This window comes from Oryzias latipes, chromosome 22 (assembly GCF_053564925.1).
Source record: "Oryzias latipes strain Hd-rR chromosome 22, Olatipes_Hd-rR_3.1".
Taxonomy (NCBI): Eukaryota; Metazoa; Chordata; class Actinopteri; order Beloniformes; family Adrianichthyidae; genus Oryzias; species Oryzias latipes.
The window spans coordinates 13,483,821-13,501,491 of record NC_136258.1 but is presented as its reverse complement, the minus strand read 5'-3'; the positions used below and the strand labels follow the sequence as shown (position 1 = coordinate 13,501,491).

The window sequence follows — 17,671 nt, the reverse complement described above, 5'->3', positions numbered from 1 at the left end:
GTATAAAGGAAGATTTGGGGCTTTGGGTGAAAACAAAAGCTTTTAGGTTCAGCCTAAAGTTACTGGGGGGGGGGGGGGGGGTAATTATAAATTATGGTTGCTTAAGTGTTGAGGCCTGGACATGACATTGAAAATAAATAAATAAATTGTTCCCGCAAATTAATAATTTGTTGCTATTATTTAGTATTTTCTGCGCACAAATTAGTATTTTGTGTGCACAAGTTAGTATATTGATTACACAAACTGGCATTTTATGCCCACAAATTAGTATTTTGAAACAACAGATTAGAAGTGGGAATTAAACATAATAATATTTGCACCCACAAAATACTAATTTGTTGCCACCAATTACTAGTTTGTGCACATAAAATGCTCATTTGTTCCCTCAAAACACTTGTTTGTTCCAACAAAATATTAATCTATGCACAAAAAATACTAATTTGTTCACAAAAATGTTCACTTCTGTGCACAACATTCTGACGTTGGCCAACAAAATCAGTTTGTTGTGCACACAAAATACTAATTAAAACTAATGTTGCTCATTTGTATGCACAAAATGTTAATTTATTGCCACAACAAGCTAATTTGTACTAACAAAACACTTCTTTCTTTTAACAAAATGTTAATCTGTGCCCTTAAAATACTAATTTGTGTACACACACACACACATAATGCCTGTTTGTGGCCACAACATGCTAATATGTGCACACCAACTGCTGATAAAAAACTAAAATGTGCACATAAAATGGTAATTTCTATGCACAAAATTTGTGCCCATGAAATTACTCATTTGTGCACCCAAATTTTGCCACAAAATACAATTTTTGCACAACAATATTTAATGTTTGTGCAACAAAATAGTTATGTGTGTCCATGCTAATAAAAGGCTCCTCTCTACCCACATAACACTTATTTATCATCGCAAAATACTACAGTATTTGTGGCCATAACTTAACTTGAGGGAAGAATTTCCCTTATTTATTTATTATTGGGATGGAGAATGGGAGATTGAATGTCACGTCTAGGGATCCCTTTGTATTCTTGGTGGAAATTATCTAAAAACCTTTTATTTTAGTCAAAAAACCTTTAAAATCCCAGCTAAAATGGAACTTCAGTCTCAAAGAAGCAAACAGGCTCCAGTTCCATATTGAACGGTAGTGGCAACCTCTGAACCATAGAGGGCGCTCCCTTGGTCTTTGCTGGTGGGCGCGTGACGTCACAGAGAGGCTGTCATGGCGGCTGTGGTCAGGCTGCTGAACAGAGGGATTTTAAGCTCAGCCATGGGTCAACACTACCTGGCGTTGAGCACCGTAGCGAAAGTTAAAGCGGTGAGTATTTCATTCTATTGACGGTCAAGTTTAAAATCACGCCTTTTAATGACTCAACGATAACTGGCACTTTCCCAGAGCTTAGCTACCAAGCTAGTTTTGTAGGAGGAAGGAGGTCATTTATTTATTTTTCCTACTTGTCGCGCTGTCAGGTTCCTTGTGTCTGTTTCACCTTTTTTCCTGCACGTTTTCGTTTTGTTGAATGTCACCAGACTGGTTTGAAAGCAGGCCACGCGCTTCCAGAGAAAGTGAAGATCGTGGAGGTGGGACCCAGAGATGGACTTCAAAACGAGAAGGTGACGTTTATGTGTTTACATTAGGACATTTGGACCGGGGTTGAACCTGTTTACAGTCCTGACGGCTCTACTGAAACACGTGCATAATCGTTTTGCTGCTGCTTTGACTTCTGTTTGCAGAGCATCGTCCCAACAGAGGCTAAAATTCATTTGATTGACATGCTGTCAGAGTCAGGCCTGCAAGTCATCGAGGCCACCAGCTTTGTTTCTCCTAAGTGGGTTCCCCAGGTCTGTAGCTGCCTCGTTGGTCTGTAAGGAGAGTACTGACACGCCCCTCTTTTTCGGAACTAACCTGTTTCTGTCCTCACCTGCTCAGATGGCAGACCAGGTGGAGGTGATGAAAGGAATTCAAAGGAAACCAGGAGTGACCTATCCGGTCCTCACGCCCAATCTCAAGGGTTTCCAGGCTGCTGTAAGTTCTCCAAGACTTCCTGTTCCCACCATGCTCCAAAGAGCTCTAAAACATGTTACATGAGACAGATGAAGCCCAAAATGACGGTAATTAGGATCACTGCCAGAGCAATCAACAGTTAAGATTCTAGTTCTTAAATTTACACTTCATTTTATGATTCTATCCTGACTTATTTTCTCATTTTCTCTCTATATTTGGTCACATAAAAATCATAATTGTGCAACTAGAGATATAAACCAAACAAAGGAGGAACTTTCATTATTAAAATCCTATTTGTTTACATTGAAAAAGTAACTGAAAGCAAATTCAGCCTAAAAAGCTTTTATTTAATATAGATATTTTTATCTACAAAAACCAAATGACAGTTGTCTATGTTACCTTACAGGGCAAAGAGTTTATTATCATCTGAATTTAAAAAAACAACAAAGCTGTCTAACCTAAAATTGAAATCCAGGGCCATTAAGCAAATTAATACAGCAGAGAATTACTAAAGAATCTTTTTCACTTTCATGATCACACACAGTTTGAGAGCTTCTTTATCACTTTTGCAGAACCTCATCTTTGCCAGCATTGTTAGTTAAGATAAAATCCTTCTTCTTCACCTCATCTTCACAGGAGACATGCCTCATCATGTTCATCTGTTTGTTCCGAGTCTGACGAGGACAGTGGTTTTTTTCCCCTCTCTGCTCTCTCTGCAGGTAAAGGCTGGAGCATCCGAAGTCGCCATATTTGGTGCTGCATCTGAGCTGTTCAGCAAGAAGAACATAAACTGCTCAGTGGATGAGAGTTTACAACGCTTTGACGAAGTCATGAGAGCAGCGAAGGAGGCTGCTGTGCCAGTTAGAGGGTAGGAATTCCGGTTTCCTCTCTACCGCTGAGACACTTTTAAATCATCAGGAGTTGTTTAAGTCTTGTATCTGTGTGTTTCATCACCGCAGTTATGTCTCCTGTGTCGCCGGATGCCCATATGAAGGCAAGGTGGCACCTGAGAAAGTTGCACATGTGAGTTTTGACGCAACGTATTCTGCCTTCTTTTTTCTTTTAAAATAAATCTGCGTTTTGGGACAAAATAACCGTTCATTTGCGTCCACCTCACAGGTCGCCAAGCGTCTGTACGCCATGGGCTGCTATGAGATCTCCCTGGGCGATACTATAGGGGTGGGGACTCCTGGTAGCATGGTTGACATGCTTGAAGCTGTGACCAGAGAGGTGCCAGTCAGTGCTCTGGCGGTGCACTGCCATGACACGTACGGTCAGGCCTTGGCTAACATCCTTGTCGCTTTGCAGGTACCGTTCACGTCTCATATTTTATTTAGAAATTGATTGGGTTTTTAATGAAATCGCTTTGGTTGTTAGATGTTCCTTCACAGGTTTTATTCTTTCTACAGTGATGTGCAGCTTTTCATCATTTTTATAGATGGGGATCAGTGTGGTGGACTCGTCTGTAGCAGGACTGGGGGGCTGTCCTTACGCTCAGGGCGCCTCTGGAAACGTAGCGACCGAAGACGTCGTTTATATGCTGCATGGACTTGGAATACAGACGGTAAGAAGAACCAGTTTGTTCGTCGTTTTTGGACATTTTCATTTTCTCTGTAGCTTTACAGTTTTTACTGCTCAGTTTTTGAAAACTGTTGCCTCTAAATCTTTAAAAGCATTTGCATCCTTAAGGGGCTCAGCTACAGAAAGACAGGACGGTGAAGTTCCTGTTTGTCAAAGTGTGTGTGAAATGTGTGCTCCGCTTTCACCCCCTCTGGGCAGAGCGGTGAGATGCAGTCAGAAAAAGATGGCATGGAGAAGGAAATAAGTTGGACAGGCTCTGGTGTCTGCACACCCGTACAAATCCAATAAAACAAAGTAATTATTTTCTGAGGATTGAAATTAATTCTTGGATCCATCCATCAGTCTTTCAATCTTCAGAACGCGCCGAATCCCTTTCGGGGTCATGGGGTTACAGGAACACTTGAGAGGCACAGATTAACCTTGTTTTATACCATGGTCCGGGTCAATACTCGATTCTGATTGGCTGCTAGGTGTACATTAAAAAGTGATATACCACAGGATAACCGCACGGTGAAAAAAGAAGTTCCGTTCACCTTGCTTAAATGTTTTGTATCACTGCGCCGGCTTCTTTAAAACAACCTTTTGCTTCATCATTTGGACAAAAACAAGCGGTAAGAGGTGAACTTTTTCTCTGAACTGATGCTTTATTCAACCCATCGGAAAGATCGGCAAATATATGTCGCAGAATCTTGACTGTAGCGGTGGTGCGGCGCGACGCAGAATATTTGTTACGTGGTGCGGTGTAACAAATAGTCAGCTTTTTGTGAGAAAAGCGTTCCAAATCGGGGAAAAAAACAAGAATTAAGGACTAAAAACTGGTTAATATGTATTGCTTTTGTAAGTGACCATGTTATAAGCGGGTTAATGGCCTTCGAAGTGTGCATTATTACTTTTTAACGCACTTCGCGGAAGCAACCGTCCGACGTGAAGGCTTCCACGGCGTGCGTTAAAAAGTAATAATGTACACCTCGTCGGCCATTAACCCTTACTTGAACTGTATGGAGAAGCCAGAGGGGACCGAAGAAAACCCACGTATGCGGGGGAGAACATTCAAACTCCACACAGGAGGGTTTCAGCAGGGATTTGAACCAGGAGAGGGCTAACCACTACACCACCATGCAGCCCTTCTCGGATACTATCTCTAAATCAGCTAGAAAAACTAAGGCAAAAGCGATATTTTTGTTTGGTCAAATGAATCAAGAACAAATACAAATGTTGTAATATTCATGTACAGTAAGATATTTTTATGAGTGGCTTATAACAGAAAAATGCCCCAGGAATGTAAATACAAAATTAGATTGGTTGGTTGATTAGTGCAGCTCCCATCCTAATTTGTGTTGGATTATTTTTATTTTAGTGAAATTATAAAATCATTATGTCAGTCAAGGATCTGTCAGTAGGTTGCAGGTCAAGTCCGCCCATTCTTTATCCTCCATATATCTGTTCGTCAGTATGTGACGCATCTTACCAGCAGGTGGTGTTGGTCCACAGCTCGGCCCACGTTTAAACGATGCAGCCATGGATCTTTGAGAGTGGATTATTATCTTTAAATGAACATTTCTTTTTGAAATCACTGAACAAACTAGTGATTATTCTCAGAAATCTTCTGTTGGGGAACTTTGTCTGAACAACAACAAAAAACTACCGTGTGTAGTTCAAACACACGCATCAATTACTGATCATGGTTCAACTTTTAGGAAAAATATTCTCTTGACCTGAGCTCTGAAAGTCACAGCTTCTGACTTTTTCATGGTCAGGAAAACACACTTTTTTATTTATTTATCTGGTCTGTAATATTCAGTGTGTGATAAAGAAAAGTGGGACAACATCGAGTTAAAAAGTCCTACATATTTGTAAGAATTATTCAAATAAAATGTCAATTTGAAAGAAAATAAATTTATTATTTATATTTTGCAGTCTGCATTGTTACAAATATTCATGTTATTGGTGTATTTTAGTTTTTCAAGCCTCTCAGAGTCTGACTCTTTCTCCTCAGGGAGTGGACCTCACCAAGCTGATGGATGCTGGAGCTTTCATCTGCCGGACCCTCAGCAGGAAGAGCAGCTCCAAAGTGGCACAAGCTACCTGCAAACTGTAGCAAACACCTCAGTGGCGCTCAGTGCCACTAATCTGCAGACTCATCGTCGTCTTCTGAGCTTCTCCAGTTGGATGATTGCCACATTTCTCACGGCGCCGACTCATGCTGCTTTTTACACGTCATGAATTCTATGATGACACAATGGTGACACACTGGACAGTGCCTTATATTAAGACAAGAAGCGTCACGTTTTCGATGATTGTTTAAGATGTTGGGCCTCATAGTGGTTAGTAAAACATGTCAAATATATGTATATGTGTATATTTTAACTGATTCTCTTAAATTACAGTTTGTACAGATTATTGTAGACTTTCAAAATAAAATACTTCACAGTAAAACCTGGTGTTAATCAATTTTTGGGCAGTGTAAACAGTTTTTTGTGAATCTTTGATTTTTTTTTTGTCTGGGATTTGATGTAAGACATTGAAACTGACTAGAAATTTTTCTTAGTCACAAACACAATTAATCCTTTTCAGTTCCTACTAAAAAACCTGACAGACAAGTTTACTTCCGACTTCTGCAAAAACCTAGAGAGAAAAAAAACCTAGATCTGGTGATTAAAGTTCAGATTGCTACAGAAAAATTCCCAACATGGAGGCAAAAAATAACCACAATGCAAATAAATAACACACAATCTACCAATGCTTATGTTTGATGTTCAATATAAACAATGAATTGACAACAAATTCTATTGACTGAACCTTAAAAATAAAAGTTACAGACATTTGCAACTGTTTCACAAATGTGCGGATTCACTTTAATTGTAATTTTGTACAATTTTATACAAAGAGTTGCAAAATAGGTATCCCACCTGTGTGAGCAAGAAGTCACAATGTATCACAATAGTTTAGCAACACACTTGTCTGTGCTGCGCTCCAACACCACATTTAAAGACAGGTTTTGAAGGATTTACATAAAAAGAAACTTCGTACAAGCACAAAAAATGTTGCACAGCATACAGCTATAAAGACCTGAGACCTCTGCAACATGCCTGCAGGATGACACTGTTAAAGGAGCAAGAAATGCAATTTAACTTTTTTTTTTTTTGCAATTATTTAACTTTCTTCAAGTATTGCAGTTTTACAGCAAACTGACTATCCGGAGCATCCACACTCCCATCGGTTTCATCTCCTCAGTCAAGTCCGGCAACATCAAATCATAAAGTTTTGATGGGAACAACAATTAAATACCAGCTGAGAAGAACTAGCCAAACCCTTAAGAACTCTAAGGGTTGTGATGTGTCACTGCGGAGACAGCCAAAGAACAGCGAATACCTCTGCCAGGTGTGTCCTCCAACCCTGAGTGACTGTTTTTTTCTGTTTCCCCTCCCTTATAAACTCCAATCACAAAAAAAGACTGAAACAACAGCAACTGGAATATTCTGTGGGGCAGAAGTCAAGAGGTGTTCAAGTTCAAGTGAAAAAAGTTCATGGCCGACCAATAAATACGAGTTTTTAGAGCAGATCTGCGAATGTTGTGGAAGTGGATTTGGAACCCTAGTTGAAACGATTCTTTCAGTCAGAAGTGAAGGATTCAGTCCTGATGACTTAACTTCCAGAGTTGTGCTGCAGTTTGGCTCGTGACTGAATCTCTTTTTTTGGGGAGGATTAAATCCAAATACTGCCCATCTGCTCTTTGGACTGGTGTTAGTTACAATTACAAAGCCAAAGACAAATTGGGAGCAGAGGCTCGGATCTTCTTTTCAAGCGCGAGGTTTCTCGGTGGAAAGAGACCATTGAAGGATGGAGGCAAGTCTTTCTCATCCTTCTGCTCTTCCTTTGAAATCTGCAGATTGCTCTTCCCCATGAGGTCATTGTTGTAATGGTCGCAGTAGATGGCCACATGGCGACGGTGCTTTTTGATCTTGTGTCCGAGTCTCGCGATGCGCTTGGCGATGAGATAGATAATCTCGCAGATGTTGAGAACAACGCAGAGGGCTGATGCTCCCACCATGAAGTATGTGAAGACCTTCTTTTCCGTGGGGTGTCCTATGTAACAGTCCACCACGTTGGGACAAGGTGAAACCTCGCACTTGACCAGTCTCGGCAGGTCGAAGCTGTCGTAGATGTGGTGGAGGATGTAAAGGAAGCCAATCTCAATGCCCGTCTTAACAAAGAGGCTGATTAAGTACGTCCACCACAGGCCGCCATGTTTCTTCCCCGTGTTATTGTAGAGCTTGCTTTCCTCGCCAAACTTGGCCTTGTGCTTACGTTCCCGGTCATTCCGATACGCCACATGCATGACCACCATGAAGGAGGGGCAGGTCACAAAGATGAGCTGCAGGGCCCACAGGCGAATGTGGGAGATGGGGAAGAAGTGGTCGTAGCAGACGTTGGCACAGCCGGGCTGCTTGGTGTTGCAGTCAAAGTCCTTCTGATCATCGCCCCACACCCGCTCCGCTGCCACCACATACACCATCACCCTGAAGACGAACACCACTGACAGCCACAGCCGCCCAAACGCAGTGGAGTATTTATTGACCCCACTGAGGAGAGCTTGGAAAGTCTTCCAGTCCATCTTCTGGGCTGCTGATCAAATATCTCTGAAGTATCTGGAACTCTTCTCTTTCAGCTGGAAGAATTTTCTAGAAGAAAAAGAAAACAAGACGTGTTGCTGTGGTCTTAAAGATCTAACTTTTAACACTCATGATCCAACAAATTTCAAAGCTGTTTTCATGCTAAAACAATTTCAAACTTTGACTCATCCAGGAAAAAGGCTCGGAGCAGCAATTCGGGAAAAACGGGCTCACAAGGAAACACATGGATCCTACGTCTTTACACTCACGCGCATTTACATTCAAAATATTTTTTTCGTTAAAAATGCGTGTTTTAGGACAAAATTTCTTAACTTGTGTATTAGTAACCATAAAAAACAAATGTCCAAAAATTCAAACTGGATATGGGCCAAAGACAAAGCCCGTTTACTAGTTTTACGCACGAGTGGGTGTCGTTTACTAACACTTTTACGCTTATTTGGAACAACCTTCGCTCTTCATATAAATACCTAAATTATATAAATAAAATCTTTTTACAGTTTAGCCAACGAAACACCGCGCCGTATACGACTGTGGAATCACTTCTGACAGACAGAGACGCACAGTCGGCACCACAAAACTTACTTTTCCAACATTTGATGCGAGTTTTACGCTTACCTTCAAATGTAAAAATCCACAACTACTTCAAACATGTCTCCTGGATAAATGTAACTAACACGATGTTGATGATTTAAAGCTGTTATTCTATGTTTTAGCGCACGGATTTGGCTCCTCAGCAGGTATTCGCTTCTGTGTAGAGAAATGCGCCTGTGGGAGTGGTCTAAGGAACTTCCCCAGATGTTCCTTCAGGTTGCTCCCTCCTCCCCTTCCTCGCAAGGACTCCTTTTGTCCTCCTTGCTTTCTGAGAAAAATCAAGGCAGTTTATGTGTCTACAAACTTTACAACACTGAGAAAAAAAATGACTTTTATCAAATCAAGCATTATAAACCCCAACTTTTTTTTGATGTTTGTTGGTTTTGGAGCAAAGGTTACGGAAAAATCCATATATGAAAAGGATACTTCAGGACAAAGGTTATATCTGTGGCTCTATGAAAAGTTATATCTAAAGGTTTGAGTGCAAAAATGCTGAACAACACAAAACAATGTTAGTGTCGTGACTTTCCTCTTCCTTGTTTCAAAGAACAGGACTGCCAACTTGTTTCAACTTGTCAACTGGTGTTTGTTACCTAAGAGCAGCCAAAGAGGCACACCTTCCCCTGAATAACCCATTTTTTTTAAGCTCTGCATGTTCTCTGATGCTCTCTTGCAGCCTGCTGGGCTTTCACATGCAAAACAAGCCGGTGATTAGTGAGGATGTTCTGACTATGATGCTGCTTGGTATGTTCCTCTTTCGTAGAAAGATATATGGCATCAGTTGAACTGACAAGACTGTACAAGACGAGCCAGCAGCCTATTCAAAGTTCTCAGATGTCAAGATTATCACTGATCTCCTGGGATCTCAGGTTCTTTATGATGTTGTTCTTTCCACTTTTATAACCACAGAAGAAGACACGCTATAGGTGTAACAGTAGCAGGATAACATGCGGAATCCATGGCCAAAGAGGACACACATTTCCAGACCTGTTCAGACTGTGAGAGCTGTACAGCTTTCTTGGAGAAGGCAGTCTTGAATCCATGGGAGGTCTCAGTGATCCTGTGCAGCTGTTCCTTATCTTTGCTGGATTGTAAAACAGCAAACTGTTCTAAGAGGAACATCAGAAGGTCATAATGCTACTTTGTGTCAGGGTGTTCCTCCTCTTTCATCCAAAGAAGTGAAGGTTCAGATCCACCAAAGTGAGTTCAGACTATTTTGCTTGTTTTCTGGTGATGAGTGGCACCCCACGGCCACATTTGTTTCCCATCCTTGTTCCTGGTTCTCCGCAGGAGGCTGGTCTGAAACGCTCACTGAACATGTGGCAATGCCCATTTTTATCTTGTGTGAAAACATGCTTTTCAAGCCTGATTGAGAATGAAAGAGTAAAGTGGAGCCAGCTCAGTTCAGGTCATGTCAGGTCTTGTGTTGCTGAAGTCTCTGGGGGGGCAAAAGCTCCAAAAGGACAGCTTCACACAATGACCCCACCCAGCTTGAAACAACTCTCAATTGAAATGAAAATGACTGAAACCCAGTCAAGCTGAATGGAGAGAACTGACATTGATAGTTTTCATGTTGAATCACTTTAGATCTTTTTCCTCAAAATCTCATAACAGCGTTGAGGATGTTTGACCTTTTTTCTTTCTCTTGCAAGTGTCACCTTATCTGCTGTGAGAGAGGCTGAGGCTTCAAGCTGAAGTCCAAGTTTTGTTTTTCTCTTACCCACTTTGGGATGAATTAAAAAGTTTGTATGGAGTCACGTTCAACTTTGAAAATCCTATCCATTCTTGTTCTTCCACTTTTTGGCCTTTGAAGAGATGCTGCTGCACTTTCTTTCCTTGTTGCTGTCTGATTGTAAAATGCAGTTGCAGGGAAGTAAATTTAAAACATGACACTTCATAGCTGACATGCCTTTGAGGCTTTGAGCCCCCCCCCCCCCCTTCCCCAATGTTTATAACCTCAAAGTTTAATGAAGGCTCTGTACGAGCAGAAGAGTTTTCATTTGACCATAATGTTTCCAGAGTTGGAACCCTTTCAGCTTCATTTCATGCTAGTATGGGACTAAAGAGCCTTTGAAACAGAAACAGTCAGTTAGTGCAGTTGATCTCCCTAACTTTGTAGTTTCAGCCAACAATTGTGCAAGGTCAGTTTTCATTAAGTTCATTTGAATTTTTTTCACTGAAGCATCTTCTTTTGTGGGTTTAGAGATCCACTCCAATCATTTTTTGATTTATTTTTCAAAGTGTTCCCATTGGTCTTTTAATTATGATTATGCCATTTTTAGCCAAAAAGTAAAAAAAAAACTGTAATTTTCCAGGACATAGTTTCTGCAGCAGTAAGTCATCAGAAACTTGTTTTTCAGTTGTGGGAGGGACTGTCGATGCAGAGTAAGCATGTACACATTTCCCATAGTTTAAAAACTCTCCCACCAGCTTACAGCTCCTCACAACCCCGACCTAAAACTATCGGTGCAACAAAAAAGGTTAGCTATATTGGAGCTATCCAGCTGTACAGTTTTGAGGGAGGGAAGTAATGGATTTATTTGTTCACAAGTGGATGTCTCAGGATGGAGCAAAGCATTCAGCTCCATTCTGCTTTGCTCCATAATAGAGCTTGAGTCTTGCCATGGTAGCTTCTAAGCCACACTTACAGCCTTATTTCATCTGCTCCTCATTCACAAAAAAAAGATATACTCAGAAATGCAATTTAAAGTTTACACTTCTCCATTATGAGGAAAATGCTACAAAAACATTTTAAAAACAACAAAAAAACAACACAATTTTCATTAGAGTGAGGCTTTAACCCTTGTGCTATCTTAGATGACCCCACCCTTACATTAATGTGTTCTCCCTACTATGACAAAGGTGGATAAAGGTGGAAAGATTTCATGTAATCCATGGACACCAGTGAAGATCACAAATCATTGAAGAAAAAAGGTTCAGCGCACTGTCTAGTGGGTCTAGATGACCCAACTCCCAACGTTAAAGTGCCTAGGATAGCACAAGGGTTAAGAAGGTCTTCTATGCATTTCCGTGATTTAATACGCTTTTCTTTTTTTATTAACAAATAAACACAGGACTTGCAGGAATCCAAACTTCTGCCTAAAAAAGAACCAGACCTTTGAAGATCCAGATTTCTCCAATTTTGGTTAATTATGTTGATCTTTCCAGTCTGAGAAAAGAAGAGTCCCTGATTGACGAAAACTGTTACATACATACTCTTAATTGCAAAAGTAAAAACCTGATTTAACCACCAGACTCAGTCTTTTTTTTCAATTGCATTTATTGTTTCCTTGAAACAATAAATTGAAACTGTATGTTTGAAGCAGCTCACAGTACGCACGTCCGTCCCCTGTGAGGAGCTTTGGCTTTCTGCCTGTTTGAACTGTCGACACAACATGCTGCTTCTTGCAGAGTCGTTTCTGCATAGAATCAGAGTAAAAAAGACTGAAAAGTACCTTTTGTTTGCCCTCAAGTTAAGCTTATTTGTTCCATTTGTTCTTTTTTTTTATCAGACTTCCTGCCTGGTTTTAGGCTCTCCTGGAATTTTGAAAAGGAAAAAGAGAAAGATGTGACAGAAAGTTGTTGAAGGAAATACAAAGATGTGGTAACTGCACAGAGCTCTGAGCTAGCAAAGGTTTAAGGAAGAGTTTAGTTGGCTTACTGTAATTTCATTTAAGTACAAGCAATGAGCAGCCTCCAGCAGTCTTTGACTCTGCCTCATTGTCTTTAACTGCTGCTGTGCTGTTTTATGTCAGGGAAAAAAACCACCATACTCAATCAGTCACTTCATACTGCCACAATGACATCAAGACAACTGTATTGTCTGTGATGAGAAGATGCTTTTTAAAGATACTCGACTGACCTGAATGTGGGGAGAGGTAGACAAATGGATTGTGTAACATCTATGAAGAAGATTAAAAGATGGAGTAACCAAACTGCAAACAGAACTGTGAAAGGCAGACCAAATGTGAGGAGAAAGCAAAACGTTTGACAATAATTTACAACTTGGATTTGTTAAAAAAAAGAGAGAGAAAAAAATTACCAGATTATTTGGAACAAGACAAAAATTTAACAAAATCATAAATATGTCACTCCTGCATAATTATTTATATTTTCAGAGGTAGGTTTATTCAAAAAGAGCAGCATAACTTCAAAATTAATATCACTAAAGTAGTAAAAATAAAAAATCACTATCACTAAGGGAGCGCCCAGCTACCCTACGGAGGAAGCTCATTTCAGTTGCTTGTATTCAGGACCTCGTTCTTTTGGTCATGACCCAGAGCTCGTGACCATAGGTGAGTATTGGAACAAAGACTGACCGGGGCTCTCTCTTCAACACAAAAGACCGATACAGCAACCGCATAACTACAGGCGCCGCTCCGATCCGCCTGTCAATGAATCTCACGCTCCGATCTTCCCTCACTCGTGAACAAGACCCCAAGATATTTAAACTCTTCCACCTGAGGTAGGGAAACTCCACCTACCAAGAGATGGCAAACAACTTTTCTCCAGTCAAGAACCATGGCCTCAGATTTAGCTGTGCTGACCCTCATTTCAGCTGCTTCACACTCGGCCGCAAACAGCCCCAATGCACGCTGGAGGTCCCAGCTCGATGAAGCCGACAGGACAACATCATCTGCAAAGAGCAGAGAGGAAATCCTGTGGTCCCCAAACCAGACCCCCTCCACCTGGGTTTTTGGTATTCAGGTCTCACGATATTCAAATAAAACGGGGGAAGGCCGCTTTTGCAAAGTCTTGGCGGTAACGCCATTAAAAATCGACAAACTTTAATATACCAACGTTTTTTCTCAAATAGCTTCCCAAAGTTGCTCGAAGAGTTTGGAGGTGATAGATTGAAATCCCTAGGAGTTTAAAGTCATAGAGGTGATTTTTTTAAACATTCAAGATGCCGGACTCTTCCTGAGGTACAAGATCAACAAAACTTCAACAGTGGTTGTAGACTTGAGCTGATGGCAATTGTGTGAACTTTCATGAAGATTTTCTGAACAAAAGTTTTTTTTTCGGATATTGTCCAAAAATTTGAAAACATTTCTAGACACTAGAAAACAAGACAAACAAAAATTTATTGTAATTAAATAAGTACTTAAAAAAAGAAAAATGAAGTTAATGTCTCTTTGTTTTTTCCACAATATATCTTTACAGCTGTAATTCATGGCTGAATAACAATGGATTCTCAGCTGTAAAGATCTGCTTTGCGCAGAGTGGAAAAGTTTTGGATTTGGATTGGTCTGTTTAAATGCACCCTATTATTTATCTTCTCTCAACAGCAAAGCTTATCATGTAAAAATCCAGGATGTACGTCAAAGGTTTCACTGTGGAACGTAGGAGGAAGGAAACATGCCAGGGTGGAGGAAGACATGCAACGCCTCTCAACTGTTTGGCACATTTACTTAATTATTTTTTATTTTAATCATTTAAACAGTCAGTGTCAATAAAAGACAAAACATTGGTGTTTATGATCTGAAATATTTTACATTCTCATATTCTTGCACAAAGAAACCCCCAAATGTGTTTTTAACGCAGCTAAAGCCATTGTATCAGGAAAGAAAACTCATTTTAACCGCTTTTGCAGAGAAGTTCATTTTCAAGAGAAGAAGCAAAAGAATAATTTTTTGTCCAAACACACAACCAGTGTTGAGTTTTGTTAGATTTTTTTTTTTTTAATTTTGGGCACTAAAGATAGATTTTTTTCTCCAAGTTTTATTTTAGAAAGAACAAAAACCCCAATAATTTGACCTAAGACTGTACTGTCAGCAGCTGTATCAACTGTAACAACTGTACTGCCAGGATTAAAAAACATTATAGTGTAAAATAGAAAACAGTTCTTAGAGCTGAAAAAGACAAAGATGAAAACCACAAATATTTATCACTCTCTCTCCAGTTACCGCGGCGGGGGAAGGAACCGTTCCATGAAAAATGTACGACTTGAGTTCCAAGAAAGAATGAAATGCAACTTCTTGTTGTCAGATCATTTTGATAATGTCTCATACCAGCTGAATTATTTGTGTTTGTGCAATGTGCATGTTATAACAGGTCGTAAATGGAAAGGGGTCATCCTGGCAACAATCTAATCTTCATTTATGAAGACAAAAGATTTAAAGATTTGTTTACATTTGACGGTCCTAACGTTCCATTCAGTTCCCAACAAGCCCTACTAGGCAGCAAAACATGCCCAAACCCTAGTTCCCTCACCCTTCACCCAACACTTGTGTTACCTCCTCACCAACAGACATCAGTCTAAGGATGAAATCACAAAGCTCATCCCTCTTCAGTTTTGGTGTCCCTCAGGGCAATGTACTGTGCCCCTTTCTCTAACTCTCTGACTGTTGCTCACAGGCATCAACCCAGTTAATCAAGGGCCTGTATCATGCCATTCTTAAGCCTTTGAGAGTAAACTTACGACGGAGTATTAGGGCCACCAAAAAAAAAAAAAAAGCCACCAAAAAAAAAAAAGTGAAATTACGAGTTTTTATCTCGTAAATTTAGGAGATAAAAACTCGTAAATTTATGAGAAAAAACTCGTAATTTTACAAGATTTTAAGTCGTAAATTTATGAGAAAAAAACTCGTAAATTTACGATATTAAGAGGAAGAGAGCATGCAGAGCAGCAGGTGAACGCCGCGCAGAAACAGAGCAGACCGACTAAACTTTGTTGAGCAGGTGAGCTGAATGAGGTTGAACGTTCCAAATATCTCGAAGCTCATTTGTTTGATTTACAATTTATTAAAGTTTTATTTATTGATGGTTGGTTTGCAGGATCCCTGCAGCCCGATGAAGCCATCGGTGTCCCTGCAGCTTTCCACTTCAATCCTTTCTTCCTCCACCAAAAACATGATCTCTACGTTTGTGTGACGCTTCCGTCTGAGGAGGAGGATCACTTTTTTTGGCATTTTCAACGTTCTAATGCTAATATAATAGACTATTTTCATTCATCTTTGTCGTTTGATGATATAACGGGACGTTTACCTTCCGCATTGGTGTTCGGATCTGATGACAGGTTCATGACGTAAGGTGACAGATGGACTTCAGGGTTTGTGAATGAAAAGGAGAATAAAAGCTGCAGCGATCCTCTGCACCCAAACGTGTCTCTTTTTTCGATTCATTTTCCCACCCAGAAGAAAAACGACTCAATCTCTGAGACACCGGCTTTCACTCTTTTTGTGGGTGCTCTTTCTTGACATCAACCTAGAGCCGGACTCGGCAGCTTGTCTGCGTCTCACCCATAAAACAATCAACATTAGATTTTTTGCTAAGATGCATGTTGTGCATGTAAAATTTAAGTGTTTCTGCCGATCCCCGGTAGTTGCACGGAGGAAGTGTATGAGTGAGTGTGTGTGTGTGTGTGTGTGTGTTAGCCTGGGTGGTGCTGGTAGTGCAGAATCTTCCTGGAAGGGGCTGTTCCTCACTTTGTGACGTTACAATGTGAGAGCCCGGTCGTTCTCAAAAAAGTTGTGAGAGGGGCTGGTGCTCAGAGTGCAGGTTTGTTTACAGTGCCTAGGATAGCACAAGGGTTAAGAGGAATGCTCAGAAATGCGTGAATGGATAAAAATCACTTAGGGGTTGGTTTTTTTGTGAGGATATGACATTATACACTTAAAAGCTTAAAAAAGTTGATTTTGCATGACATAGGCCCTTTAAATTTGCAGACAACACTACAGTAACAAGGCAACAAGTCCACATTTAAATGACTTCATCCTCAACAAAGAGGAGGGGGTTTGTGGTCTGTACTGGTTGGTACAGTGTGTTTGTCACATGCAAAACAGACTTGAATCATTTTAAATCTTTCCTGTTTTCCTGTGCCTCATCCTGAGGCTGAACCAACAAGTTCAACTGAATTTTAACAATGAATACAAGAATCTTTTATCTCCATGCTCCATACCAGCTAACTCCTGATCAGGAGGCTAACCAGCTACTGTCGGGCATAGGCGGAGCACGCTTTTCACTACTCCACCAAAGAGCTGCAGAGAAACTAACGACCAGACACACTCAAGGCACCATTTAGAAATGCCATTTAAACTATAGCCTGGAGAAATGCATGCGCAGAACATGCGCAGAAAGGACCCAGCTGGGATTTGAAACATTAAGGCAAGAGTGAGAACCGCCACATATCTCCCTTCTTGTCTTTGTATGATGTGTGCAAAGGAGCCGATGCCTTTCTAAATAGGACTGTTAACTTGGTTGCCCTGTAAACAAAAACAACAATTGCCGCCTGCCAAGCCAGTAAGTTGGGGGGGGGGGGGGGGGGGGGGGTGAATCAAGACGTGTCCCAAAATGGATGCCCGGGTTCCCTTTGTTTATGTTTTACTGACAAATCTGTGACACTTGGTGGAGCGGGGCAGAGAATATCCTAGATTTCCAAACAGAAGTTAGGAAACATGAAGAGAGAGTTAAAAGTAGACAAAGGGCCTCAGATCTCACCACATTTCTCCTGCAGCACAACGCTATGAAATACTGTAATCAACTGTTCTGAAAACGAACATTCCAGCTGAGGGTGGAGTAAGTTTGACGAACGGATAAACCAAACAAGAGGAAGCCTCCTCATCCGAATCTCCTCAAGACCCAAACACTGAACGTGCACAGCAACACAACAGTCTGTGTGGCAGAGGTGGAGCTGTACAAAACCTGGGGCAAAAGTGGAAGAAGAAATGCTGCGATCTTTGCTAAACCGCAGGACTCGTGCAGAGTCAACAAATCCCTTCTCTGTGGACAGAGCAGCTGGTTTATATTCAACACTCTCCTTATGAAGCATATGGTTTACTGCATGTTTAAAACACTTATGTTTATGCTGACATTAATGTGTGCTACTGTGTAAATGGGAAGGAAAAGCAC

The 17,671-nt window shown here is 40.7% G+C and overlaps 2 protein-coding genes across 2 annotated transcripts; one reads left to right on the top strand and one right to left on the bottom strand.

The window, feature by feature from the left end:
* The first annotated feature begins 1,169 nt into the window (after nt 1-1,169).
* hmgcl (3-hydroxy-3-methylglutaryl-CoA lyase) lies at nt 1,170-6,032 on the top strand. Its single transcript, XM_004082381.5, has 9 exons — nt 1,170-1,328; nt 1,541-1,624; nt 1,745-1,852; nt 1,941-2,036; nt 2,735-2,883; nt 2,975-3,038; nt 3,135-3,323; nt 3,454-3,579; nt 5,593-6,032. Exons 1-9 carry the CDS (start codon nt 1,233-1,235, stop codon nt 5,692-5,694), a joined length of 1,014 nt encoding a protein of 337 aa, XP_004082429.1. The 5' UTR covers nt 1,170-1,232; the 3' UTR covers nt 5,695-6,032.
* A 396-nt stretch (nt 6,033-6,428) lies between these two features.
* gjb3 (gap junction protein beta 3) lies at nt 6,429-9,049 on the bottom strand. The gene is made up of 2 exons (XM_004082639.5): nt 8,846-9,049; nt 6,429-8,278 (listed from the first exon to the last, which is right to left on the bottom strand). The coding sequence occupies exon 2, from the start codon at nt 8,209-8,211 to the stop codon at nt 7,351-7,353; it is 861 nt and encodes a 286-aa protein (XP_004082687.1). The 5' UTR covers nt 8,212-8,278; nt 8,846-9,049; the 3' UTR covers nt 6,429-7,350.
* Nucleotides 9,050-17,671: the final 8,622 nt, after the last annotated feature.

Bases quoted from the DNA above. Each gene is read 5' to 3' on its own strand.
- gjb3 (XM_004082639.5), bottom strand. From the start codon at position 8,211: ATGGACTGGAAGACTTTCCAAGCTCTCCTCAGTGGGGTCAATAAATAC.
- hmgcl (XM_004082381.5), top strand. From the start codon at position 1,233: ATGGCGGCTGTGGTCAGGCTGCTGAACAGAGGGATTTTAAGCTCAGCC. The intron at 1,329-1,540 runs GTGAGTATTTCA...GAATGTCACCAG, and splicing joins CCGTAGCGAAAGTTAAAGCG to ACTGGTTTGAAAGCAGGCCA. The intron at 2,884-2,974 runs GTAGGAATTCCG...TCATCACCGCAG, and splicing joins GCTGCTGTGCCAGTTAGAGG to TTATGTCTCCTGTGTCGCCG.